Genomic DNA, 27,935 nt, shown 5'->3' with positions numbered 1-27,935 from the left:
GGAAGGAAGATGTGATTTTAATTCAGGCTACCAGGAACGGCCTCCCTGAGAAGGGGAAGCTTGATCCTTTGCTCCTTAAAGGCTGTTTCCAAAAGCAAAGCTCAGGCAGCAGATTTCTAACGAGTTACTGGAGTTATAACATCAAGAAGAACAGAAGTCAGTTCACTCTTCCTGCGTAGCTTTGAACCAGGTTGCTTCCACAAAGTGTTTTCTAAACGAAGGAGCCAGGAATCAGAGCTTAGTAAGAGGGTTAAGTTTCCTAAGAAAGACTGGTTTATGTCTGTTGAGTTGGGAAAGCGATTTTTTGCCTCTGGCCTGTTTTACATTCTACATTCTTTAAATCCATCATGCTTTTCAGTGTGGCTGTCCACCTGATTTTTGCACTCTGCTTTTTCCATCAGCATGTCTTGTTCTATTTCCTTTCCTCATTGACTTTTTTCCTTATACTCAAGTAGGTGTTTAACCAGTTCCTACGTACAAAGCGTTTGCTATGCATTGTGGGAATATCTTGATGAGTAACAAACAGGAGGCTGTCCTCAAAGGACTTGAGGTCTATTGGGAGAGAGAGATGTGGTATCAGACCACAGGAGGGAATGAGAATTTTCAGTTCAGAGGTTCACGTCTGATGCTGTGCCAGAACACAGAGTGAGGCGGGGGCGGGTGGCGGGGGGGCGTTCCAGCAGTAGTGGCTTTGGGGACACATCTTGAAAAATACACGGACAGTGGAGTGGGCTATTTAGACTTGTGAGAATATTGAGTAAGGACATGTCCGGTGTGAGTGATTTCCTCTTGGGTTGGAGGGATGGGACGCAAGGTGAGGCTAGACATCTCTGAGCCAGATGGTGGAGATGGTCCCATCTTGGCTAGGGTTTGTCTGTCTTACTTGTTTTCTAGCTTGTTTTTCCTCTGGCTTTGGCTGTTGGTTTACTTCTATAAAGTCATGCTGATGTTTTTCCTTCTCTGTCTCCGACATAATTCTAGTTGTTTGTTTACTTTCCATTAATATGACCACAATGATCAACTAACTTTTTCACAACTGGACCACTTTCGTAATATACATTGAAATTCCAGTTTGTGCTGTGGTCATTGGGATGAAATACGCTTACTGCATTTGGAAGCTGTGCCACTATTTCTTACGAGTCTTACATGTTAATCTCAAGGAATTAACCCCAGGCTCTATTGTCTTTTCTTTCAGGTTTTTAACAATCGTTTTTTTCAAGTGACTATTGATGACCTCAGACCAGAACCTAGTAAACTCTCGATGCTGTGCCATGCGGATTCTTTGGGGATTTTACCAGTACAGTGGTGCCTTAAAAACGGAGTCAATCTCACACCTCCCAAAGGTTTGTATTCTGTGAAAATTTACAGGGTTTGGGTGATTCAGGGGGTGTCATATTGTCACTGAAGTGATGCTTTTGTTAATCTGGAGAAGTTTACGCTGTAAACACTTTAGATGTAATGAGAAAATAGTGTGTTTCATGGTAAGCCTGACATAGGAGTCTGTACAGCTCCCTCCCCTGTGGAGGTGTGTGGCCCTGGGCTCCTCCATAAACCATTGTTCCCTGTCTGTTATTGTATGATTGGCAGGTGTGTTGCTGCTGTGTGTTGAGAAAGGGTACAGTATTGCTAAGTGATTGGGGTTAAAAACTTGAACGTGGAAGAGAAGTGGCTTTAAAAAGGCAACAACATACCACTGAAGCATTTCTTTACCTTTTTATTTCCAGTAAGTTGAATTTTCCCCCGAGCCCAGTTGCTTTCAGATTTCCGACACTTTGATGCCGTAAGACATGACAATAATTAAGTTGGGAACCAGGTTGCATTAAAGTCATTTTAAGTTGAGACCCATAAACCACATGTCAGTAAGTACCATGCTGTACTTTAGGAACGTGATTTGTTGTCCCTATAGGTCTAAGGTTTATCCAGGGAAGATGCAGCAAGGAGAAAGGTGAGAAGATGGGAAGGAAAAGAAAGGGAATGATAGAAGACAAAAGCAGAATGAGAGTAGAAAAATAAACTTCAGTGGAGATTTTAACAGATAATCTCAAATAAAGCAGGGGCTTTGTGCTAACCTTTTCAGATCACCAGAGATTGGATTACTTGTACTTTAATTGTGCCGCACCTGACTTACCTATGGTGTGACTGTGCTCCCCTGGGCTTTTATCCTAACTTATGCTCCATCCTCATCCCTATGGAGGAGATTCTCTTGAATTATTTCCATGCAGCTGGTGCTTTTTCCCATTAGAGTTCTTCAGTAGTGGAGTGCAGTCTAATTACACTGTGGTGAACTTCTACAGAACACTGATTCCACTGTTTTCAGTGCCAAACTCACTGAATCTTCAAAATGAGGATTGCCCTCTGAGGAGACTTAGTTCCAGAGAGTTTATATAACCTGCCCAGGGCCCCAGGCTTAGTAAGTAGCAGGACAGGAGGTCAGGCTTCTGGTTCTGTGCTCAGTAGTGGGTGGTGAGGACTCCAGTTCACGTGGCCTCAGTGTTTGTGTCCATTTGGGGGCCTAGAGGTGACTATCCAAATCAGTGCGTTTCAGTTATTCAAGACGGTTAGATGAGGACACCCCTGATATTCCACAGGTACTCTGCAGAATCAAAGACATGACACACGTCCAAATATTTTTATAATCTTTTAAATGATGGTGCAAGTTCTATGCAGTAAACATCTATTGGTGGTAGGGAAGAGAAGTCTTTTCCTGCTGTGAAGTTTCAGCAGCTGGTCAGTTTCAGAGTTTAAAAGCCCTCAGGCCAACTTCTAATCAGAGCATGTGTGTGGATGGGTCCCATGTCAGTGAAGAAAGATGTTTTCTAGATATCTAAAATGCTGCTCGGGGGACTTCCCTGTGGTCCAGTGGTTAAGAGTTCGCCTTCCAGTGCAGGGAGTGCGTGTTTGATCTCTGGTCAGGGAGCTAAGATCCCACATTCCTTGCAGCCAAAAAACCAAAACATAAAAAATGCTGGGACAAAGTGAGAGAGTGGCATGGACATATATACACTACCAAACGTAAAATAGATAGCTAGTGGGAAGCAGCCGCAGGGCACGGGGAGATCAGCTCGGTGCTTTGTGACCACGTAGAGGGGTGGGATAGGGAGGGTGGGAGGGAGGGAGATGCAAGGGGGAGGAGATATGGGGATATATGTATATGTATGGCTGATTCACTTCTGTTATAAAGCAGAAACTAACAGACCATTGTAAAGCAATTATACTCCAATAAAGATGTTAAAAGCATTATTGTAACAAATTCAATAAAGACTTTAGAAATGATCCACATTTTAAAAAAGTCTTTAAAATGTCACTTGGTTGGACTTTGCAAATTCCTAGTTAGTTCCTAGTAAAATAGGATCTGTTTAAGAATTTTTAAAAAATGAGTTGGGTATCTCCTCACATAGTTAAAAGAATAGGAAAAACATTTATATTTGCATTTTGGATTCATGGATGGCAGAGGTTTAACGTTTACCAGCATCTTTAGAATTTAAATGTGTTTCAGACGAGGTTGTTCACATAGCTTGGACCTTTACTAGGAAATGGGTGTGCTTATTTGGATAATGGCATTTCATGATATTAAGAAAATTGTTTTATATTAATGTAATTGAACTCTTAAGTGTGCAGTGAAATGACGGTACAAATATATTTATGATATTAAATATTTTTATGTCTTAAGCGTTTTATACCTACCATTCAGCCGTAATTATTGCTGCTTCTCTGTCACCCAAGTATTTGTGATATTTGGTGAAATGAAATTGTCTTCATGTCATCTTCCAAACTATTCCTTTCCCTTTTGAAAGTGAAGCATACCTTTTCTAAGAGGAAAGTTTCTTTATGGATATTATATATTATTTGTAAAATATTGAGTAATGGTGATCAGTACCTTCCAGTAAGAAAATCTCAGTGGTAATAACCATTTTTAAACCCTTGAAGCATTCAGGAATTGTGATCCACCAGTAATCTGTAGAGGTTGTCTTTTGGCTGTGGGATTGTTGTCTTGAAATCGTAGAGCTTTTAGTTATAAACCAGTGAGAAGAAGAGCAACAACTTACAGAAAAAGGTTTATGAATATGAGCAGGTACTTCACAGTAATAGAATCACGACTCTTATGTAAACTCATCATAATAAGAGAAATGCCCGTTAAAAATCATACTGAGATGGCATGGATTTCTCAGATGAGGAAGAAATCCAAAAGAGAAAGAAAGAAGCGGCTCTGTTTTGATGGGAGTCTGGAGGAACAGGATTCTCAGATTTGCTGGCAAAACGCAGGTAGGTACAAACCGTATGGAAGGCAGTTGGGCAAATTTAACCAAAATTGTAGATGCATTTAGCCGTTGCCTTAGCAGTTCGACTTGTGGAAATTTCTCTTAAACTTACAATTTACAGGTAATATGCATAAGAATTTGGTTTTTTCTGCAGCATGATATATAATAGCAAAAGACTGGGGAAAATCCAAGTGCCTGTCTGTATGGGATTGGTTAAGTCGATTTTGGATGTTTATATAATGAAAACTATGCAGTTATTAAAAAGAATGAGGATAATCTCTACATACTGACATGGGAAGCTCTCCAAGATGTACTGTGAGTGACAGATCAGTGAGTTATAGTATGATGTCTTTTTTGTTAGAAAAGAGGTTAGTGAGGATATATATTTATGTTTGCACATATTCCTGGAAAGAGACTCTGGAAGGTTGCGTAAGAAACTAAGAGACACAGATGTAGGGGACAAACATATGGACACCAAGGGAGAAAAGTGGCAGGGGGTGGGTGGTGGTGATGGGATGAATTGGGAGATTGGGATTGACATGTATACACTGATATGTATAAAATGGATAACTAATAAGAACCTGCTGTATAAAAAACTAAATAAAATAAAATTCAAAAAAAAAGAAACTAATGAAAATGATGACTTCTATGTGGGGTATGGAGGTGGCGACCAGGGCAGATGGGAATGAGACTTTTCACAGAATACGTTTAAAATCTTTTTTTTTTCTTTTTGATCTGAGTGTGAATGTATTATCTATTCAAAAGGAATCATATGATATTACAAGTAGAGGTTTTTATAACTAAAGGGATCTTAAAGATTATCTCATCAACTCCAATCATTATATATGTGGGGAAATTGAAGCTCAGTTGTATTAAATGATTTTTTAAGTCTTGGGGCTGAACTTGGCTTAAAACCCCAGTCTTAAGATCCCAAATTGAATGCCTTTTCTGTATAACCAGATCCACCCTTTATTGCTGTTTTCTCTCACTGGTACCTTCGTAAAAGCCATCCTTCTCAGTAATTTGGGGGCTTTTTGGTGGCCGTACGCAGGACTGAGGGATGTCAGTGGACCATGACTTACCCATGACTGGAATGATCTATGTGTCAAAGCATTTGGAGAATTTCAATTCTAGAGAATAATATTCCAAGTGTTTGCCATTATAACAAAGCCACAGCTTTAGTTACTGAGCTCCCTTACCATTTGGGGAGACTGTATATTTATGTGTACCATATATGTAGTAAAGTATGTTTATTTTTGTAATTAAAGTGAATTAAAATTGAGAGATGCTGGTGGTTTCGGTAGTGATGATTTTATGGCTTCTTTTTGAAGTAACTTGTTACGTGTCAACACCTGGTCTAGGAATCATGCTGTCGGATGTTTTCCAACACCATTCTTTGCTTTATTAATGTATGAAAGTATATGCTCTTTTTAAAAGTTTGTTTTCACTTGAATTTTGAGAGTATGTAGGATTTATTACACATGTTGAGAAGTGAGTTTAGATGTTTTCTTGTAGGTATGTTTCCCACAAAAGTATTACATTGTTTAGATTTCTGCTTATAGTTAAAATGTGTGGCGTGATCCCCAAAAGAGAGTAACCCACTCATTCCCCATTGGGAAGCAGCTGATGAAACAAGACACCTGGGTGGTAGAGGAGATGTGCGGACAGCATACATCCCTACTCACATTATTTTGACTCCTTTCCTATTAAAAAAAATCTATCCCCAAACTTTATATACAAATAGTCTAAGCTAGAATGGATCGAAATGTTTTATCGTTGTCTTTGAGCATGTGCTTTCTTGGTAAGCAAAGGACAGAATCTTGGGAGATTTTATCCCATTCGCTGAAACCCAACAAACAACAATTCAGTATTATAGGCTCTCTGAACCGGGGTCAAACAAGTAAATAAATCAAGCAGGCAGAAATGCATATAGGTTACCAATCATGACTTGCTATTTTTAAATCATTTCCTTAATCTCCTTGGCATGTAACACCCAAGATTAGTCACAGAATCAGCAGGGGGATCTTTGTAGACAAGTGAAGCCTATCCATTTCTGTTGTAAAATGTGTGAGCAAAAGCTAAAATAAGTCACTTATTTTTGCACTTCGTCTCTGCTCTTTGGCCATCTTAATAGACACACAAACTTCACACAATTTAAGAAGCAAAGGTGTTTTTTCTTTTAATTTATTTTATTTATTTATTTATTTAATTTTTGGCTGCATTGGGTCTTTGTTGCAGTGTGCGGGCTTCTCATTGCAGTGGCTTCTCTTATTGTGGAGCACGGCGCGCGGGCTTCAGTAGTTGTGGCGCACGGGCTTAGTTGCTCCGCGGCATGTGGGATCTGCCCGGGCCAGGGCTCGAACCCATATCCCCTGCGTTGGTAGGCGGATTCTTAACCACTGTGCCACCAGGGAAACCCATAAAGGTGTTTTTTTTAATGATTATCAAGACCCACATTGGTGAACCCTAATTGGTATTCTCTTTTCCTCAGACACTGACTCATGTGACTTAATCCTTTCTGTCATCTCCTATTTCAGACATACCAATGGGGACAGAAAATAATAAACATACTCATGGATGTCCCACCTCAATTGAGCAGATGCTACCATTTTGCTGTTTTTGATTCAGAGTTTTAAAAAATGAAACGGAGCATCATAGATATAATTGAAGACCGGGGTCAACCTTGACTCTTCTCTTTCTTACCCCCTATGTAATCCATCAGCAAATCCAGACCATATTCTCAGGATCTGACCAGGTGTCATCAAGACCACGCTGGTCCAGGTCACCGTCCTGTCTCTCCCAGGTTACGCCAGTGACCTCCAGTTTTCTCAGCCCACTCTCAACACAGCAGTCAGACTGATGGTGTTAAAACCTAAAGCACACACGCCCCCTCCTCTGCTTAGCCTTCCCAGGGCCATCCCACGCGGCTCAGAGGCCAAGTCAGGGTCCAGGACATGACAAAAGCCTTCAGCGCCTACCCGGTCTGGCCTCCTGTCTTAAGACGTCCCCCAGTCCTCCCATTCACACCAGCCTCCTTGTCCTTCCTGGAACACGGAGCATGTCGCCCCGTTAGGCCATTGGCACTGGCTGTTCCCTCTGCTTGGGTCACTCCTCCTGATTCTTCAGTCTTGACCCCGGTGTCCCCTAATTGGTGTCATCTCTCTTGGCAGCCCTGTTTAATCAGCAAATCGCCACCCCCAACATTTGTATCTCCTTCCCTGCATGGCTTTTCTCCATAGAACCTTTTATCATAGAAAATAACAAGTAATACATATTTTACTTCTTTTCTTTTCAACTGTCTTTCCACTAAAATGAAAGATGAGGAGGGCAGGCATTTCTGTCTTGTTCTCTGCTCCAGCCCAGCAGCTAGGAGAGTGTGGGGTTCTCGGTCCTTGTTTGTTGAGCATTGAATGAATTGAATTGAAGTCCCGTCCCCACTCTATTCCCCTCCCTTCCTCTCTCCCGGAACCCGCTCCACTCACCTCCGCAAGACGACCGCCTTGCTGAGGATTCTATGCTTTGACTGCACGACTGCCGTGGCTTCTGCAGCAGTCTCTCCTTGTTTTTTATTAGTCACTTTGCAGTAGGTCTTGCAGCAGTCTCTCCTTGTTTTTTATTAGTCACTTTACAGTAGGTCTTGTGTTGATATATACGTAAACAGCATCACGCTCTGTGTATCTTTATGTAACTTTTTTATTCGTCAGCATTTTGCAGATTTTTTCCACATTGCTGTGTGTAGATTGTTTATTCACTTTAGCTGCTTTTTGAATATACTATAATTTTTGAAAGCATTTCCCACTGATAGACATTTAAGCTATTTCCAGTTTTCCCTGTTGCAGATCTACAAATGTAGATCTTTGCACATGTACCCAAGTGTGAGAGATCCTTTGGGAGCTATCCCTAACTGGAATTGCTGGAATTCCCCGGATATTACCCCATGCTCTTCTGTGTTGTACAAGTTTACGTCTCCACCAGTAGTGTCTGAGAGTTCCCAGTTTGCATTGTCCACCCTGTTAGGTGATCATTCTTAAGCTTGAACGTTGCCATTCTGATGGCGGGGAAATGGGTTCCTTGTGTGAGTGGCGTGTTCCTGATCACTAACTAGTGCAGCTGCACGTTTCGTCATCTGCTTGTTGGCAACTTGTGTTCCTTTTGAATTGTCAATTCTATTTTTGCCCTTTTTTCTTTTGATGATGGAAGTCTTTATATAGGCTAATATGAATTCTTTCTCAGCAATGGGTTTCACTAGTCTGTGGCCAGTTTCTCCACCTTTAAATGGTGTTTTATATTATATTAAAGTATTAAATTATAATGTAGTCGAATATCCATCTCTTCTGTTCTGATTTGTTTAAAAGTCATTAGAAATCTTTCCTACTGATGTTCTTCTATGTTTTTTTTTTAAGTCTTGCAGTTCGATTTCCGTATTTCCATATATGACTCTTTAACCTACTTGGAATTAAGTTTTGCATGGCATGAGAAGAGAAAAAAGTTTTGCTTACTTGTTTTTTGGTTTTTTTTTTTTTTTTTTGCTTGAGTTGAATTGGATTTTCAAATTCGCTAATTGTCTCAGCATCATTTATTGAGTAATCTTCTGTTTCCCCTCTGACTGGTAATGCCACCACTGGCATATAGCAAGTTCCTTTATGGTTGTGAACCATATCTTATTCTTAGTTATTCTGCTTCATTGGTCTATTTGTCCATCCCTGTACAAATACCTCAGTTTATAAAATTGATTTTACTTTATAATATGTCTTGATATCAGGTGAATGCCTCTGCTTTCTCCCTTTTCAAAATTGACTAGTTATTTTTGGCAGGTTATTCTTGTACGTGAATTTTAGAATCAACTTAAAAGGCTCCATGAAGAACCCCATTGGATTTTAATTGGCATTGCATTTATAGATTAATTTCGAAAATTGGCATTTTATTTTATTATCTTTCTATAACTTGAAATCTTTTTCTAGAATTTATTTCTAGAATTTTTTCCTGGGTGCGTTGTCCTTTAGCTTGCTGTTATGAATTAGATTTCTACATTTTTTTAGAATTTATTCTTTTTTATTGGCTGTAAACCATCTAATAGAATACCACTGATTTCTGTGTATTTATTTCATATCTAGTCACCTTCCTAAGCAGTGTGTCTCAGGAACAGTTTGTAGAAGATACAGTTTAGCTGATTCTTGAAGGTTTGGTGAAAGTAGCTTGTAAAACCGTCTGGAGCTGGTTCTCCTTTAGTTTGTATTTTATGGAGTATGAATTTATTTCCTTCAATTGTTATATATTTAGTCATGGCTACCACTTCTGCTTGAGACAGTTTTGGTCATGTATATATATGTACAGAAGTGTCTGTTTTAGCCGTGTTTCCAAATTTCATGTCAGATCATTCTGTTAGGTCAAACTTTCATTGAATTGTTCAAATATTATATGTTCTCCCTATATTTTTGTTTGTTCTATAATTTTCTAAAAGGTGCGTTAAAATATTCTGAGATTGAGGGTTTGTCAGCTTCACGAGTGTGTGTGTGTGTGTGTGTGTGTGTGTGTGTATGTGTTTGAAGCTGTGTAAGGGCATTCAGGGTGAGGATGGTTAGAACTTCCTGGTGATGACCCGCTTTATCCCTAGTGAAGCGTTTTGCTCTAAAGTCTGTTTTGTCTGACTCTCACGTTCATTTGTGTCCTTATGTGGTTTGTGAGTTTTCATTGTGAGCTCATTTTCAGTGACGATTGTTATTTCTGTGGGAGTTGCAAAATCTTTAGACCGAAAGATTCGTTTCTTCGGTCTGCTTTTGCGTTAGTGCCTGGCCAGTGTTTTAGGATTTTCGCAAGTCCTAGAGTATTTATCACTTTATCTTCCTACTAGAAAGTGAGGGTTTTAAAAATCTTTTTTATTCACTTCCCTTTCCCCAGCACATAAAACAATGCCTGGTACACGTAGGTGTCCCTGATTATTTAAGGAACTAACGGGTGAATCTTACATTAATTTCTCAGTCTGTACCATACAGAACTGTGAAATTGGACCTTACAGCCGTGTGTGCCACTGCCTTGGATGAGCGAGTGGTTCTTCTCTTTCTCCCCCTAAACAGAACGTTGGGCAGGTGGCAGCCATGTCTGCTCCGCTGCTTCTCCCTCCAGGGACAGGGCTAAGATGGTCTGGTTACTTTTTTGTCGACTGAGGCCAGGCATTATAATAATCTCAGCTTCTGCCTCTCACCTTCCTTGAGCGCAGGGTTGTCTTCCATCCCTGGGCTTTCGTAAGTAGTTTTTTATTATTTCATCTGGCATCTAAGAGGGAGCTATTGATCAGCCCACCTTGTTACTGGACTTGGATGCATGTTCTCATTTCTGGCTTTGTGATTCATTCTCGAGCAAAAAGCACTTTTGATCGAATATTTGGGGGACTAAAACTCTGGGTGTTTTTTTTTAATATCTGAAAACATTTCTGATGGTTGAAAACTAAGCCTCCCTCTTGTTCACTTATCTCTGAGTTTACTTCGTTCTTCAGGACTCTTAAGATGGTTTTGCCATTGGCAGTTGGCCTTTACGATGTTAGATTCCATCCTGGGGACATATCTACATCTCCTAATACTGTTTATGACTCAGAATAACATTTTGAGCCTGCCCCCAGTACATGTCACACTGTGACCATACGTGCATTAAATACTTCTCAACATTTATTTTTATTCTAAAAGATGAGGAAGTTGGAATGGCTGGTGTTCATACTAACTTGACTTATTTGTTTCCCTCCCCTGTCTGTCTTTGTTTTTCTTTTTTTTTCCTGCGCTATTCCATGAATGTAAAAACAGAATAATTCGATTGGAAAATGAATGTGTAAATTTTCAAGGTCTCCATCAGGGAGGTCTGGAAAATGAACATCAGTTGAGAGTGTGGAGGGTGCTGGTGGATTCCAGAGGGGGCATGGTAGCTCTTTAAAAAATGACATGGACAAAAGGAAATGCTTTAATCAGTTACTAGGGTTTTTATCTTGCTCCCTATAAGCAAACTCATGAAACAAATGAGGAGGTTGTTGAGAACACTTGCTCAGGAATTGACCTAGCACTCCTGCACCTGAGGACTGTGTGGTCCTGCTGCCTCACCTGTGCAGTGGGCACTTGCATCCTACGTATCACTCAGGGCGGCTGTGAGGCTCACTCAAGGAGATGCTATCATGGGCTAAGCCTGAGTAAGTGTTCGAGGGACTCGCTGAAAGCCTCGGGCTTGAAAGGAGAGAGCTCACCATTCAGTAAGGAGAGCGGTGCCCTGGAAAAGTGCCCAGTAGGGCTGCTCTCACGATTCATGAGATTTTCTGAGAAAGGGTTAAGAACCTGCTCTTATTAAAATGTGGTTTCTGTGGTGTTGTCTCTCATTCCTGTATCTCCGTCCTGCTATTTGCTGATCTTTGAAGATGATTGTGTCGTATTTCCTTTCAAAGAGAAGTTGGACTAGAAGCTAAAGAAGCTTCCTATGAACCCCAGGTGCTCCAGCACCTCAAGGATGTGAACGTTCTCTGAGTTGTGGAAGATCTCCCTGGAGGTCTGTGATCTTCCATCATGAGGGGTGGCTTTCTTCAGGGCTTTCCTTCCTCATTCTCCACGTCTCCCTCCATCCTTGCCTTTACCCACTGCGTCACTCTTCCCATGCCGTGTGTCTGTCACTCTCTGAGCTGCCGGAGCAGGTGAGAGCAGAGCACATGCCTGTTTCATCCCCGTCTTACCAGTAACTAAGCAGAGTCCAGCAAGCTGGAGACGTCCAGTGAATTGTTATGAAATGGATACATTTCCTTGCTTTAGAAAGTGTTGCCACTTTATAGGACTTCAGGGTATATTTCTAAAGACTTTTTTTTAACTGCAGATTTAATAGGCATTTATTCTTTAAAATTCTGATAAAAAGTTTCCTATCCTGAAAAAATAACTTTTGGTGTATATTCTTTGAGATTTCTGTTTCCTTGACTATGTAACTTTGTATTTCTATGTAATTATTTTAGACAGCCTTTACAGTGGTGGATTTGTATCATTGTTTTTCATTTTGTCATTCAGGTAGATGTCAAACATGGTATTCTTTTGCTATTTTTATTTTTTATTAAGATTGTACTTTTTTTTCATATCCACCTAGCACAGAACAGGACCTTTTACTCCAGTGGTCTCTTTTTTTTTTTTTTTTTTTGAGAGAGAGAGAAATCTTTTTTAAAGCCCTGCCCTTCCCTCCATCCCAAGTCACTGGCAAGGGGTGTGAGACCGCCACGATTGCCTCAGGGTTGTCATGATTCACTTCCTCGTGCTGACGAGAGACCTAACTTCCTCTAGGAACTGGATACAGTCAGGATTCTGTTAGCAAAGAAGCAGGAGGACGGCTGAGGGGAGGTCGTCATGCTGTATTCCAGGATTGGTTGACTGGTGCTTTGATTATCTTTTTAAGATAGAGTGAAGATGCTATGCTTTCCAAATTTTTGTATTATTGAAATAATTCATGAACATTAGTGAAAACTTGGAAAATACAAGGAGGTAGAAGAAAAAGGTATCCAGGAGTCCCACCACACAGATAATTATTTTGATATTTCCTTGTAAGTTTTTCTTACATTTCTTCAGGTCTTTTCTTTTGCATATTTTAATGTCAGTTTGGTAATTCTGTGTGTGCTTGTAGCAGTCTTTTCATCTAAACTTACAGTAATCATTTTTTCATGACTTTTTTTAGTAAACCATGTGCAATTTTCATGCCTGCGTGACTTTCCATGGACTTGGCTAAGTTTCACGTTATTTTCTACTTTTGGATATAAAGATCTTTTAAAATCAGAATTATTAGTAATAATGCCATTGTATCTTAATGTATCACATTTTATCAGTTTGGGGTTTTTTTTTAATGGGTTACATTTCCAGAAGTGCAATTGCTGTGTCAAAGTTCATGGATGTTTTTCCTGCCAAATTGTTTTCCAGAAGGATTGTCCAATTGCACTGTCAATAGTAATGTTTGCAAGTGAAGCTGTTTTATGTCAATTAATTTGTATCATAAGGAAAAATGGGTCATTGACCTGTTTCCTTTTGGACCTGTAATAGTTGGAACTTCATGCAGAATAAACACTAATTAAAGCTTAAATAACCCTAGTGGTGGAAGTTCAACAGTCTGATGGCAGCTTGTTGCAAATTTTAATAGCCCAAGGGGTTTTGATTTCCTTTTATTTTCTTTTCCCCTCTGGTGTTTTCCTCCCTCCTGGGTTTAAAACATGCTTTCCTGGCTGTGGTTAAGCCTTAGTACTTCTTGTTCTGTCTTTGTTGATTAATGAGCATAATTGACCCCTGTTGTCTCTATTATAGGAGCCACAGCAGTTTGTTTTTATGTAACAGTTATTTTCTGAGCTGTCACAAAAATGCCTTACAAAGCGAGCTCATTATCAGACTGAAGGAGAAGAATTTTAAGTGATAAAGCGAATAAAGGCCCCTAAGAGAAGGAGGAGGCAGAGGAGTTGAAGCTGTTCAAATATTCAAGGAAAGCAGAGAGTTCTGGGGACAGAATAATGGCTTGTTGCTTAGGTACCCAGCAAGAGTTGGATATATCCTGAAATTATTAGATTAAAAGTGGCTCCCCATAGAGAATCTTGGAGACTAGATGTAGAAAGATTGAATATAGGTCCAAGAAACCGTGAGCCTGGCATTTATGGAGTGGGTTGAAAATCCATTGGAAGTTGGTGGTTATGAATGTGATAGAAAATCCAGCAAAATGTCTATCTGTATAGGGTGTAGAGGTGACCCCTAAGTTGGAAAGTTTTATCTGAACAGATACCGACCATATACCTAAATTTGATGTTGTTTCAGAAAATGGTTTGCTGTGCATTTGTATGGTTTTTTCCTATTTCTCCCCTTCCCACATGATCTTGATAAGATTTCCCTTTGCGCACAAACTAACTCAGGAAGTAGCAGAGGTCCAGGGAAGAGATATGTAACAGAACGAGGTCTTGACCTTAACAAAGCCAGTTAGCCGTGGGCCTAAACAACCAGGGTCCTTCTGTTGCAGGATTCAGCTTGTTTCCAGCTGTTCACTTGAGAGCTCTTCTAGGGAGTGTCTTGTTACATATCCTCTCTTCATCCAACCTGTCACACTTTTCCCCTAGGAGAAGAGAAGGGGATTAACCACAGAGGGAAGGGAAATAATCCTAAACAGCAATGGTAATTAGTAGTAGTGGCTCTGAATCATGAAATGCAGCGGTTTGAGGAGAGTTTGAAGCTCTTTTCTTTCTCTTGCGGATTAGTAGAGAGGGAAAGCCAGGTACAGAAGACTTAATTTACTTCGGCCTTGGTTCATCCAAGTCCTGGTAGAACTGGGTCCTTCATCTAGTTCTCCTTTCTGGTTCAGTATTTTCACACAGTGGGGTGACTTCTCACCAGTTTGAGGTGTCTTTCGGTGAATTCTTCTATTCTTACATATTAACGCAAGGATTTGCTCCAAACCAGTTACAGAGAAAGTACTCTAAGTGGACGATTACATTATTGTAAAGAAACTCGCAGTGCCTTGATTAAGACACATTTGCTTTGTTTGCAAATGTTCAGGAGAAGGTTGGTTTGGTTGCTTCCAGAGCCCTCTGGCTGGAGGGACAGCTCTGGACAGAAGGTCTGGGGGGAAGGGAATGTGGAAGAATGTGCAGAACCTCTTCAAAACCAGCTAGAAAGATTACACAGCATCTCAGGACTCTGAGACGTCTTATCTCCTCGTTGGAAAGTAGGGACGTCTCAGGGACGTCTCAGGAGCTAGTTGGGGGTGGGGGGTGTGCTCTGTCACTGATGGTCGGCAGGGGAGGGGGGAGGGGGGAGGGTCAGTCCCTGGGCCAAAAAGACAACTGCCTTCTTGGTTAACCTCCATCCCCATCTTTTAAAGAATTGAGTAAATTGAGCTTACTTAATGAAAAGCATACTATTTTGTACAGGTGGAGGTAGGAAGCAAACAGTATCTTGAATTTCTTCAATATGGAATTTCTGTAGTCTTTCTGCAAGTGTGGATTTAGTAACAGAATTCCCCATGTTAAGTGAATTTGCAGGTGTAGAATTTATGATGATACAGGGCAAAGAAATCAGGGGCTTGGCTTAAAAATATACTTAAGAAATCCCTTATAGATTTATTTTACATATACTTAAACCAGTGAAGAGAGAACTGTTAAGTGATGATTATAGGGGCATTTTGCACAGTTTCAGGTAATCCTGATTGGTGCCGTATTTTTTGGTTCCATTCCCTTCCTTTGTTCACAGGAAATGCAAATGACACATTAAGAGGTATTTTCCTACCTAGGTTCAGCCATACACTCAACTCCTTTCTTGTTTTATGGTTTTTTTTGCGGTATGTGGGCCTCTCACTGTTGTGGCCTCTCGCGTTGCGGAGCACAGGCTCCGGACGCGCAGGCTCAGTGGCCATGGCTCACGGGCCCAGCCGCTCTGCGGCATGTGGGATCTTCCCAGACCGGGGCACGAACCCGTGTCCCCTGCATCGGCAGGCGGACTCTCAACCACTGCGCCACCAGGGAAGCCCTTGTTTTATGTTACAAACTTCTCCCATGTCTTGTTTTGGAGGTCACGATAGATCGATATATATTGTATAATTATGTACCTCTTCCCCCAACCCCAAATGAAATGAATAAAGAAAGAAAGAAAAAAAACTTGTTAAAGTTAGTACATATGAATAGTTGGTTCTCAAACTCCCCCAGTATCTCAAATGTGCCCCCAAAACTTCATCCAGAGAGGCGCACCTTCCCCAGTTCTCAGTTTCCATCCTCCTTCGTGATTCAATTCTAAGGCAAGGTTTATTCCTCCCTGACTTCCGTGTCTTTGGAAGATTTCCCGCTAGAATCTCAACTCCTTTTTGGCCATTTGTCTTACCTTCAGTTACTCTTTAAAAAGTATTCTCCTCTAGTGTTGTTTTCCAATAAAATCTCACGGTTTCCACGAAGATGTCGAGATGTAAGTTCACCTGAACTCAGAATTGATATGAAGGCACGTGTTGTGTATTTCTGCCAAGTGCCTTGTGCAGGTGTGCTCTGTGGAATGCTCTGTCTCATCTGTTCTCCCCCAGAGCAAATCTATGCCCCGGCATGCACTGACGGGGGTAAATTCCCCCCTTCTTCACCTGGTTTCAAGCACCGAATTATGATAATGATGGTACACCCTACCTATATTTAGTACTTTACACTGTCTACAGTATTTCATTGAACCCTCATAAAATCCAATACGTTGTCACACATGAGAAAGGGCTTCACTTTTTGGGGAGGGGGCCTATACTTGCCGCCCTTATTACTTTAAATTCCCGACACACCCTGGCGCTGTTCATTGGTCTGAGATGCGGCTTGGTTAATGCGTTTTCTCTGCATTTTCTCACGCACAGGTTACTCTGGCCAGGACTTCGACTGGGCGGATTATCACAAGCAGCATGGAACAGAAGAAGCGCCTCCCTTCTGCTTCAGAAACGTAAGAAGCCTGGTTCTTGCTATGCCTTTACTCATTAATGTTGTCCACCTTGAGCTGTGTAAGTTGTATAAGTTGCTTTTTATTTATTGAACAAGATGAGGTTAGGGTGCTACCCTGTACCATGGGATGCTAAGCCTTTTTGTCAGTTTTGAAAAGTCCTCGTTTCCGTTTTTGTGTCAGTTAGGGAGATGCTGGGCTGTAGTGACAGGTTGACTACTAAACATGTCGTAAGTTTTTCTCTCACTTGTGGACGGTCCAGGTTGTTCCTGATTACCAGGTGGTTCTTCTCCTTGCACTGAGCCTTGGTCTAGGTCTGTACTCGGCTTCGTCTAGTGAGCAGATAGGAAAAGAGAACCAGCAGGAGATAACCCTAGTTCTAGACACTGTAGCTTGATATTGACACATATTACATCTTACTCCTGTCACCTTCTGTCGTTGAGAACTAGTCACTCGGCTACACCATGCCATGAGTGAGACCAGGCAGTGTGCCCTGGCTGGGCTGTCCCCCCACCTTGAGCCTGTACACTGGCAGGAGGAGGACAGAGTTTGGTGGACAGCCAGCCACCAGGGCCACCATTAGCTGAGTGCTATGGAGTGTGATATTGATAAGTTCATTGAATGGGAGATTCTCTGCTCCTGAGGTATATTCTTAATATATGTCCCTAAATTTTTTATTGGATTAAAGTAATAACATGCTAACCCAACAGTTTGCTGCTGTGCTTACTTTAAGCCACCTCCTTCTTCAAATACAGCTTATTGGCACAGAGACATATAAAATAACTCCGTGTGTGTGTGTGTGTGTGTGTGTGTGTGTGCGTGTGCGTGTGTGTTCAAACGTGTGTACTTGCTTATTTATAGGAGTTTGTTGTAGAAAATAGTTTACAAATTATTCATGTAAACTGTATCAACCATAGGAACTAAAAAAGGATGTGAATTATCATGTTCGTTTTGAGAGTGAGGCAGAGATGTATAGCCTTGTATGTTTAACGTGCGTTTAGTTATGAGAGTTAATTTTTTATGCTAAGAAAAAAGATGCAGTCCTCTGGTTGGAGACTCCAGATACTACAGTGCAATGTGCTCCCACACCAAAGAATTGTTTTCTGGGCATGTGCGCCTAGAGCTGCTGATTCATTGCTGCCCCACCGATAATTTTTACTCCAGGGATTCAGTTGGCAACGCTTTCTGATGGGAAGAGCTGGCCTAACAGAGAGAAGCTCAACACTGAGCATAAATCATAATCAGATTTTGGAGAATTAAGTAGGTTGATGACGAGGTCAGCTTGTGCTCATAAATACGGAAACACGTCAGTGGCAGGGTTGGAAATCAGGGCTCCTTACATGATTGAATGAACTTCTACTGGATGACTTTGCCTTTCACAAAGGTAGCTTTTCTGAAGCGTTGAAAGAGCTGTATGAAGGGTGTGAGGTGGTGTGGAGACAGCTGTGCGACCTGCCACCATGGGAACAACAGCTGGTTAGCTCTTAAGGCATATTAAGTCCGTGGAGTCTTACTACACTTCAAACTGTGTTGACATCACTTGTCATGGAATCTGCTGGCCTCGTTGCCTTTTATTTGTGATTGTGGAAACTCCTCATTGCATCCTCAAACCCCTTTGAGGTTGTGCTTTCTTCCAGACGGGAGGTTGTCCTTCCCTAACTCTTTAGCCTTGGGAAGAAACTCCTCACATCTCCCCCTTGTTCTGGATTTAGGGAGTTATTTCTTCTGTGACAACACGGTTCCCCCAAGGTGTCTTTTTATCTGTCTTCTGCTCCCATCAGCCAGCCGTTGTCCAAACGGATCTTTATAGTGGAGCCAGGAGCCATATCCCCAGGTGGCCTCTGAGCTTTCAGGATTCAGCTACCAAGATGAAATCTGTATTAATAAAAATGCTGGCGTATTCATTAGGAATGCACTTGTTACAAAGATGCCCCCTTTGTTTCTTGCTGTCCGTTTATTTAATCGACAGGATTGTTATCTGCCTTGGTGGCACGTGCATTGCATTACTGGTACTTTGCTGGATGATGTTAACAGGCTACAAGTGTTCTTTAATGGAATGCTTATCATGAATCATTTTTTAATCACACATCTCGTGTGTACCAGAGGAGGGGTAGTGTGGAAGTGGATGCGTGGAAGACGTTACCCTGGGGATGTTTAACAATCCGAGGCTGTTCTGAGATGGATTGACACAGGCAAATGCTTAGTAAAATAAACTCAAAGGTAACAGTTTTGCTATTGATCCTTTATAAATTACCCTCAGGCAGTGAGTTGAAATGAAAATAGGTTACACGGTTGTAGCTTTCCCTTATTAAGTAGGATAAAATGCATTTTAACTTACTTAGAGGCTTTTCAGGCAGTGTATTGGGTCATGTCATCAAAAAGAAACTCAATACCTAATATGCATGAATGAGGCCAGACGACTTGCAGAAAAACAGCCAACCTAGAATTCCTTTGATTTTGATTTCTGAAGAAACATAAAGGAAAGGAGCATATTGGTTTCTCAACATACATTGGATAATTTTGTTCTGGTAACATAAAAATATAATTGCATTTTCAACTTAACTTCTATAAAAAGACATGGAAATGTGAATTACCTTGGTTTCTTTCCATGAGTCATATAAAGATGTAATCTCTCTTACTTACAGGAACTTGTTTATCTCAGTTTATGTATTTCAAAGTAGATACATTTCTATAGTATTGCAATGTCTGATAAAAAAATTTATAGTAGTGGGTAATTTTGGAAAATTTCATATTTATTTTTAAAGTGTTAGGAGGGAGTTTTGCTTCTAGTATTGGCTGAGTAAGCTCATACTGAATTGATCCCTCTGTAGATAGCAACTATAAATTCTGGGCAGAATACCAAAACTAGTACCTGAGAGACATGGAAAATGAACAAAAGCAGAAGGATCTTAGAGGGGAACAGATGCTTGGAAGAAAGTAGTAGCAGGAGTGGTCACCCATTTTTTACAGACTTTTGGCTTAAGGTCAGCCACAGTTGACAACCTAGGGGATAATGAAAACAGTGATATAAAATTCAAGGTCTTTCTGGCCTGATGAACCAGTTAACAGAATTTGGGCAACCACAGCTACTGGGAAGTGAGGGAAGACTCAGACAGGGGAGAGGCAGGAGGGAAGACCACAAATCCAGTGTATAAACTCTGCCTAAATCTTTAACTGATCCCTGAACCATGTATGTGCCAGGAAAGCTCCAAGAAGCCTTGCTAAGGATGAAAGAACTGAACTGAGATTTGAGCTGCTTCTCAAGAGACAGAGTGTATAGTTTGAGTCCAGCCAAGTTAATTGCTTGCTAAAACAGAAAAATCAACACTCTTGGGAGGAATATAACACAATCCAGAGTCTCTGTGATATATATTTAAAACATCCAGGTTTCAATCCAGAGTTGCTCAATGCATGAAGTAATAGGAAAATCAGACTCATTCTCAGTAGAAAAGATAAATCAACACAGAGCAAATCCAACATGTCCCAGATGTTGAAATTAGCAGACAAGTATTTTAAAGCCCCTATTACAACTAAGCTCCATGGTGTAAAGCAGTGGTTCTCAAAGTGTAGTCTTTGCACCAGCAGCTTCAGCATCTCCTGGGAACTTGTTGGAAATACAGATTTGCTGACCTCACCTCAGATCAACTGAATCACAAACTTTGGGGTGAGACTTAGCAGGCTATGTTTTTAAAAAGCTCTCTAGATAATTCGGATATACTCTAAAGTTTCAAACCATTGATGTAAAGGAAAATATTCTTGTAATGAATAAAAAGATAGGAAGTGCCAGAACAGAAGTAGAGAAGATAAAAAAGAGAAATTTTAGAACCAAAAAATACAATATCCAAGATAAGCAAATTCATTGGAAGGGCTTAATAGCAGAATAGAGATGACAGAGCAAAGAGTTCATGACCTTGAAAATAGAAATTATACTATCTGAAGAACAGAGAGGAAAAAAATGATTGGAAGGAAGGGAGGGAAAGATGAATAGAATCCCAGGGATCTGAGCAACCATATCATGTGTACTTGGTGACTCAGAAGATGTGGCCACAGAGATTGTGGAAGAAAAGAATAGATGAAGAAACAATGACTCCAAATTTACCAGAGTAGCTGAAAGATCTAAATTAATGGGTTCAGGAATCTCAGTGAATAAGCAACACAAATATAAAGAAACACAACCTAGTCAAATTGCTGATAACCAAACATAAAGAGGAAAATCTTCAAAGCATCAAGAGAAAAATGATATATTCCTTATACAGGAACAGCAATTTAAATAACAACAAATGTCTCATCAGAAACAATGGAGACTAAGAGATGGTGAATTAATGTCTTTAGAATGCTAAAAGAAGAAAACTGTAATTCTATATCCAGCGAAAATATACTTGCGGAATGAAGATAAAAATACATTTCATCCAAGAAGACTGTACAAGTGACAGACACATGAAAAAGTGCTGAACCTCATTGGTTACAGAGAAGATGCAAGTTAAAAGCGCAATGAGGGCTTCCCTGGTGGCGCAGTGGTTGAGAGTCCGCCTGCCGATGCAGGGGGCACAGGTTCGTGCCCCGGTCCGGGAAGATCCCACATGCCGCGGAGCGGCTGGGCCCGTGAGCCATGGCCGCTGAGCCTGCGCACCCGGAGCCTGTGCTCCGCAACGGGAGAGGCCACAACAGTGAGAGGCCCACATACCGCAAAAAAAAAAAAAAAAAAAAAAAAAAAAGGACAATGAGATACCACTAGACCTACCTATTAGAAAGGCTAAAATTTGAAAAACTGGCAATACCACGTGCTGGTGAGGATGTTTAGCAACTGAAACTCCATACACTGTTGGTGGGAGTGCAAAATGGCATATTGGAAAATAATTTTGCAGTTTCTTAGAAATGTGCATTTACCATATGGTCCAGCAATCCTTCCGTTTCTAGAGAAATGAGAACTTAGTGTTAGAGGCTGAATTTTGTCCCCCCAAAATTCATGTGTTACGGCCCTAATTCTCAGTATCTCAAAATGTGACTGTACTTAGAGTGTTTAGAAAAGTAATTAAGGTAAAATGAGGTCACACGGGTAGGCCTTTCTCCAATATGACTGGTGTCCCTATAAGGAAAGGAGATTAGGACATAGGCCACATACATGGAGGAAAGACCATGTAAAGACACAGGGAGAAGATGGCCGTCTTCAAGCCAAGGAGAGAGACCTCAGAAGAAATTAACCCTGCTCACAGCCTGATCTTGGATTTGCAGCCTCCAGAACGATGAAACAATAAATTTCTGTTGTTTTAAGTTGCCCGGCCCATGGTATTGGCTGTGGCAGCCTGAGCACCTTAATATACTTACGCTCACACAAAAACTTGTCTTTGAATGTCCATAGTGGCTTTATTCACAACTACCAAAACCTGGAAACAACTCAGCTGTCCTTCAGCTGGTGAATGGATAGATAAATCATGGTGCATCTGTAGAAACCACTCAGTAAAGTAGAGTGAGGTACCCATCCGTGTGATAGCCTGACTGGCTCTCAGATGCACTTAGCTTAGTGAAAAAAGCCAAACTGACAAGGCTAAGTAGGGTAGGATTCCACTTAGATGGTATCATAGACAAAGTGGAATTACGGGAACAGGAAGCAGATCAGTGTTCCAGGAGTTGGGGGTCTAGGAGGGACTGATCACCGAAGGGCCGGTGCAAGGGCGTTTTGGGGGTGATAGCACGCTCTGTGTCTTGATGGTGGTTATGGCTACATGATTGTGTACATTCATCTGACAGCCCTGCTTTCCTAGAACAGCACACCAAAAAGTGAATTTCCCTCTGTGAATTTTTAAAAATGAATTTTAAAAGTAAATAAAAATAAACAGAGAACAAAGGGAAAATAGAGACCATTTCAGATAAAAGAAAACTGGGAATTCATCACCAGCGGACCTTGCACCAAAAGCAAAGCTAGAGGACAGACATCCAGCTGAAGGAGATGATCCCAGGTGGAGGTCGCCGTCTCCTTTCACCCTCAGATACGCCCAGGAGGACCTGAGTGAGGAGCGCAGGGACGTAGGAGGAGTGATCGGTACCGCAGTGATTCCGAGGTTGGAAGGACGCACATGGAACTGGGGAGCCAGAGTGGACTCACCCTCGCGCTCATTCAGCAGATACCGTTAGGCACCTGCCCGTGTGCCCAGCGTAGTTCTCATTTCTGGGAAACAAGCGAAGGGTGTGTGGTTCTTTCCTCGTGGATGGTGGGGAAAGACTAAGCAGGAGCGCTCGCCTGTCTGTCTTATCAGTAAATCTGTGTGCGTGCACGTGTGCGTGTGCGTGCGCGTGTATACATTTCTGCCGTGGCAGCTGGCCACTCTCTTGCTGCGCGTTATCTGGCTGTGGTATCTGCTGGCTCAGTGTCAGTTCTGTTTCTGTTTCAGACGTCATTCAGCCGGGGCTTCACACAGAACATGAAACTTGAAGCCGTGAACCCCAGGAATCCGGGAGAACTCTGCGTGGCCTCTGTCACTGCTGTGAAGGGGAGGCTGATGTGGCTTCACCTGGAAGGTACTCACAGTTCATAATCGCTCTGAATTCAGGGTCCACCTGGAGAGCGCAGGGTGTAGATGACGTTAGCACCGCTCAGAAGTGCCCCTTCTGCTTTCCTTTTATTTCAACTGTCTTAAATTATTCAGCGTTCTTAAATAAGTGAAACTAATCAAATATGAATTCGTTCAGAGGCTCTCATCTTAACTAATAATTTCATGAAATGAGACTCTGGTGCAATAATTATGTTTGGAGCACAGTGGTCTTTGCACATCTCTGATTATAAAAGCTGATGTCACAATTAAGTTAATCTGAGTCACTAAAACTTGGTATTTGAGGTGTTGGTTATTAAGAGGATAAAATTATATGTTTGCCTTTTACTGTGAATCATACCCTTTACTTTGGTTTCTTTCGTAGATGTTTAATTTTTCCTTAAAGTAATAACTGGACATGACTTTCTCCCCAAATATATAATAATTTAGGCTTGTTTGTTTAATGATGTTTAAACTGTTCTTCATAGCTGCATTTTATTTCTAATCGTCCAGATAATTCACAGAACCATGCACTTTGTAAGCAGAACCTTGATCAGATTGTGGGCTTAGATAGGAGACTGTCTTTTTCCGATGTTATATTTTCAATGAGGAAGAATTAAAATGAATTTGCTCTCTAAGGTTGTGTCATCTTTCTGTGGTTTAAAATTCTTTGGGTCTTTTGTTTGTTTGTTAGTCGTTTGATTGTTTTTCAGTTTCACAGCACTTGGTAGTTATTTCAAATGAATATGGAAAAAGAATAAGATGTTGTAGATGACTAATGAAGTGATGTTAGCTTTCCTAGTCCAGATTTTAAATTTTACGACATGGTCAACCACCATTGGAACAGAAAGTTTGGAAGGTCATAGAATTGGTGCCAGTATCTTTATCCTCTTTCGTCAGTAAACAAGTCTAAAAAAGCACTGAAGGTTCTTTGATAGGCCTACCATCTAATAAATATTATAGTCTAAGAGATTGGGAGGGGTAGAGAACAGTGATTTTAGCTGAAAGTCCAGTGTGTTGTTAATTCCCAGAAGATAGTTTAAAACATAACTACGGTTTAGGATTTCAAAATCAATCTGAAATAAAAGGAAATCCTCAAAAAGTTGGTAGCTTTGTAGATCTTCGAGTAGAATGGCCTCGAGTTGGAATTAGCCAAAATGTGGACACGCGTGTCATGGTGATATTTCTGTAGCTACTGGAGTAGGACATGAACTTACTTTCATTACTGCATATAAAGGTGAATCAACTGCTCTTGGAAAAACAAGATCCCTTCGGTGATTTTGAATCCCTAAATTGAACTTGCTACCTAATACTGTGCTAAACCTAATATTATGAGAGATTAGAGTCTTGTTTACATGATTAATTTGAAAACAAAAGTGGTAAAGTTCAAGGCCCTTGTTTCCTCACTATTATTTAGCACGTGACGGTTAAAATTCTTTGGCAGTCATAATTTATTTAGCAGTTTGTACTTCCAGAGTGCTTTTAGCTGTTAATTACCTAACATAGAGAGCGGTAAGAGTGTCCTGATTTTTACAGATGGAGAAAGTAGCTAAGCCATTAACATGTACCTGAGGTTCAGTTTCATTGCTCTTGACATCTCTGTTGCTTAATTCAACATACCCTACAACTTCCCAATTCTTAAAAGGAATGATGAGCAATGTCTAGTGTATATTTAACATTTTTGACAGTCTTGCTTTTTCTTTGGTTATAAACTTCTGGTTTTATAGCAGAGAAATGTAAATCAGCTCATGTCACCTCTTTTTCTTATTCTCCGGAGTGCTTTCATTGGGAGTAATGAAAATTAGTTAACATTAGGAAGCAGGTCAGAAAATTGATTGTCCATTTTCCCAGACCTTACGTATTAAAAAATTCAAAAAAAACAATCTGTTGAATATTGTTTACCTGATGCTATTGGTCAACATTATGCATTTGCCTCGTCACTTAAAGTTAAGATCCATGCAGTCTCTGCTGATCTTTCTTGAATTGGGGGTTTTGGGGGGAGTTTTGTTTTGATTTTTGGCCCTTCCTGGACACTGACCTTTTAAAGTGACAACGAGCTTAATGGCACTTCTCATTATCTCCAAGTTTTATGTATTTAGTGTTTTCTTTCCTCAGTCCTGGGGACAAAATGTTAGAGCTTCACTCCAGTCACTTTGGGGCAATTAAATTATTTTAATGATGATGGTGATTCTTATTATAGACCGTGTATATGACAATTTATAATGTCCTTCGTACCAATTCGTTAGTTATTTTTATGTAATAGATTGATTTGAAATATTTTCAACGCATGGCTAATTGACTACGTTTAGTAATTAAAATGATCATTTTAATTTAGTATTTGACTTCTTTTAAAGTCAGATAGTTCTTGAAGTGCCTCTAAAGGCACTGGTGTTGAAGAGGAAGCGATAAATCAAATACGTGAGATTAGTGTAATATTATTTGGGGTGCATGTTTGGAAAGAATGTCAAGTTCTCAAAAACCGCTGACAGCGAGCCAGGGCCGTTTCTGATGATGCGGTTTTGTGCTTGGGAAAGGACGTTGCGATGTTTTCTCTTACGCTAATTATCTGCTCTAGGTTATCATCTCTACAGTTATGAGCATTTATTCATATTCTACGAATTACATTCAGTTTCAGTACCTCTCGTATCCGTAGCCCCACACACTGGCTCACACGCTGGTACATCTGCATCTCACAATCCAAGTCACGTTACGTTCACTGGCGATCATTTTCTTACGGGACAAATAGGGTGCGGGTGTTCTATTCACTCTCAAAGTGCATTAATTCACGAAGAGGGTTGACATCTTTGCGTTGCCTTCCTTGGTTTCTCTTGTCTCTGTTATTATTAATACTGTTTTCCTCCCGTTTCAAAGAGATGTGATACGTTTTCCCTTTATTCCCCAATATTAGGTATTTCAGCCTTTTAGCTGAGGCAGAAAATTCCTTTTATGTCATAAAAAGTACCACAACCCGCAGGCTTCATTTCCACTGGGCTGTTTAGCTCTTTTATTGTTGCCACTACAGGAATTTTTATAGAGAGCTTAGAACATGGGCAGCAAATCCTGGTTTTGACATTGGGAGGCCTGTTAAAAATGAAGAGGAGGGGGTTCTGGAATGGCATTTTTGCACTTTGAAGGTGGGGAAGGAATGATGGCCTTCCCATCATTTGTTTCCTGGAGCTTTCCCTTCTGGTTTGTTAAAAACAAACATACAGAGAACAAAAAAATGAAGATGACCCAGAGGTCTGTGGAGGAGTACCAAAATGTCAGTTCAGGGAGCTTAACTCAAACCGTCAACTTAGGTTATTACTAGCATCTCATGATCTTTACTTTCTGCTGCCCTCCGAAACAAAATTTAGAGAAAATAAAATTTTTCCACAGTCAATACTAGCAAAACACAGTGTATAACTTTCAGTCTGTGGGTCTGAGCTGTATATCACTTTGGATGGTAGCTTTTTGAGGAACCGTATCCTTTCACCGTGAACTTCACATCCCCATTGACAAGGACCGAATGTGCAGGGACGTGGGCCCTGATTTCCGCAGGAGATGACCATCACGAGCCACGCGTGGGCTCTTGAAGTAGACTTTCGGCGTAGGTGTTTAAACACCAGCGACAATTCAAGGATGGATGTGATCTCTCCTTTTCCCTCTTCAGAAACGCATACACTCTGCAACTGTCCAGTGGCATTTCTGATGTATCTGATCTGCTCCCAGCTTCTTCCTGTGGGGAGGTGGATCTCTTGGCACTTTGTACTCTGCTGGTTTCCTCTGCTTGCTTTCAGTTTCATTCACCTTTCAAGGTTGGAAGGCAGCAAGCAGCTTGCAGGGACCATGTCCTCGCCTCCTTCACCTGATACCACAGCGTCCTAAGCCGGCTTCCACCTGTTATTAGGAGTGCTGGCGTAAGGGTGTAGACCTTTCACTTTGGTTGCGTGGACTTTCCCACAACCCTCTCTCTTTGCCCTTGTCTTTCCCATGTACTCATCGGTCACCTGGTGTTTCCTTCCCTCATATGGGAAGGTCAGAATTCTTCAACATCCTTTATTTCCCCTCTTCCCGTTCAACCTCCTCTTCCTCTGTGACTCAAGCAGCGGTTCTGTGCTGACGTGTCCAGATGCCCAGTGCTCACAGCAAACACGTTCAGAACTCCTGTTTCCAGCTACCTGCAGAGCGTCTCCCTGGGGATGTCTGCGTTTCCCGACCAGAGGCCACTGTTGTAACCCCTGTGTTTGCTCTTCTCGACTTTCCCATCTCACCCAGAGGCACCGTGATTCTACCCAAGTTAGACACCAAAAAGTCATCCTCTTGTCTGTTTGCTCTCCCACTGCCTCCATGACCAGTAGTGACTCCAGGCCCCCCCCCCGCCCCCATCTCTGTCCTCTCCCTGCCACACTCTGGTGCCAAGTCTCCACCCCTTCCTCTTAGGATGTCAGTAGTCTCTCAACTGCTTTCTCTCCCATCCTCATAGAGCAGTAAGGCTTAGCTCTGTATAATAGAGCCCCTGCCTCCTTCTAAGTATTCAGCGAGTTTGTATTTCTCACAGAGCAAAGACTCAAATTGTATAACTCGGCATTCAGCCACCCCCTCCCGACATGCGCATCTGCCTCCTAGATGTGTGATCTTGAGTACTTTGTGAGTTTAGACTCTCCTTTTTCTTCGTGCAGTTCCATAAAATGTAGGGTTAACGGATTCTGCCTTATAGGATGGTTATGGGCGAAGTCCTACCT

General features: G+C 41.2%; 1 protein-coding gene across 1 annotated transcript in view; it reads left to right on the top strand.

The window, feature by feature from the left end:
• Positions 1–27,935, top strand: part of SFMBT2 (Scm like with four mbt domains 2) — a 187,389-nt gene that overhangs the window by 113,668 nt on the left and 45,786 nt on the right. The window contains exons 8-10 of the mRNA XM_065871843.1: positions 1,196–1,343; positions 16,605–16,687; positions 23,074–23,200. Coding sequence (XP_065727915.1) covers positions 1,196–1,343; positions 16,605–16,687; positions 23,074–23,200 — 358 coding nt within the window. The remainder of the gene's footprint in view (positions 1–1,195; positions 1,344–16,604; positions 16,688–23,073; positions 23,201–27,935) is intronic.

This window comes from Phocoena phocoena, chromosome 2, assembly GCF_963924675.1.
Source record: "Phocoena phocoena chromosome 2, mPhoPho1.1, whole genome shotgun sequence".
NCBI classification, from domain to species: Eukaryota; Metazoa; Chordata; class Mammalia; order Artiodactyla; family Phocoenidae; genus Phocoena; species Phocoena phocoena.
The sequence above is the reverse complement of the archived record's forward strand: the minus strand, read 5'-3'. Positions and strand labels throughout refer to the sequence as shown.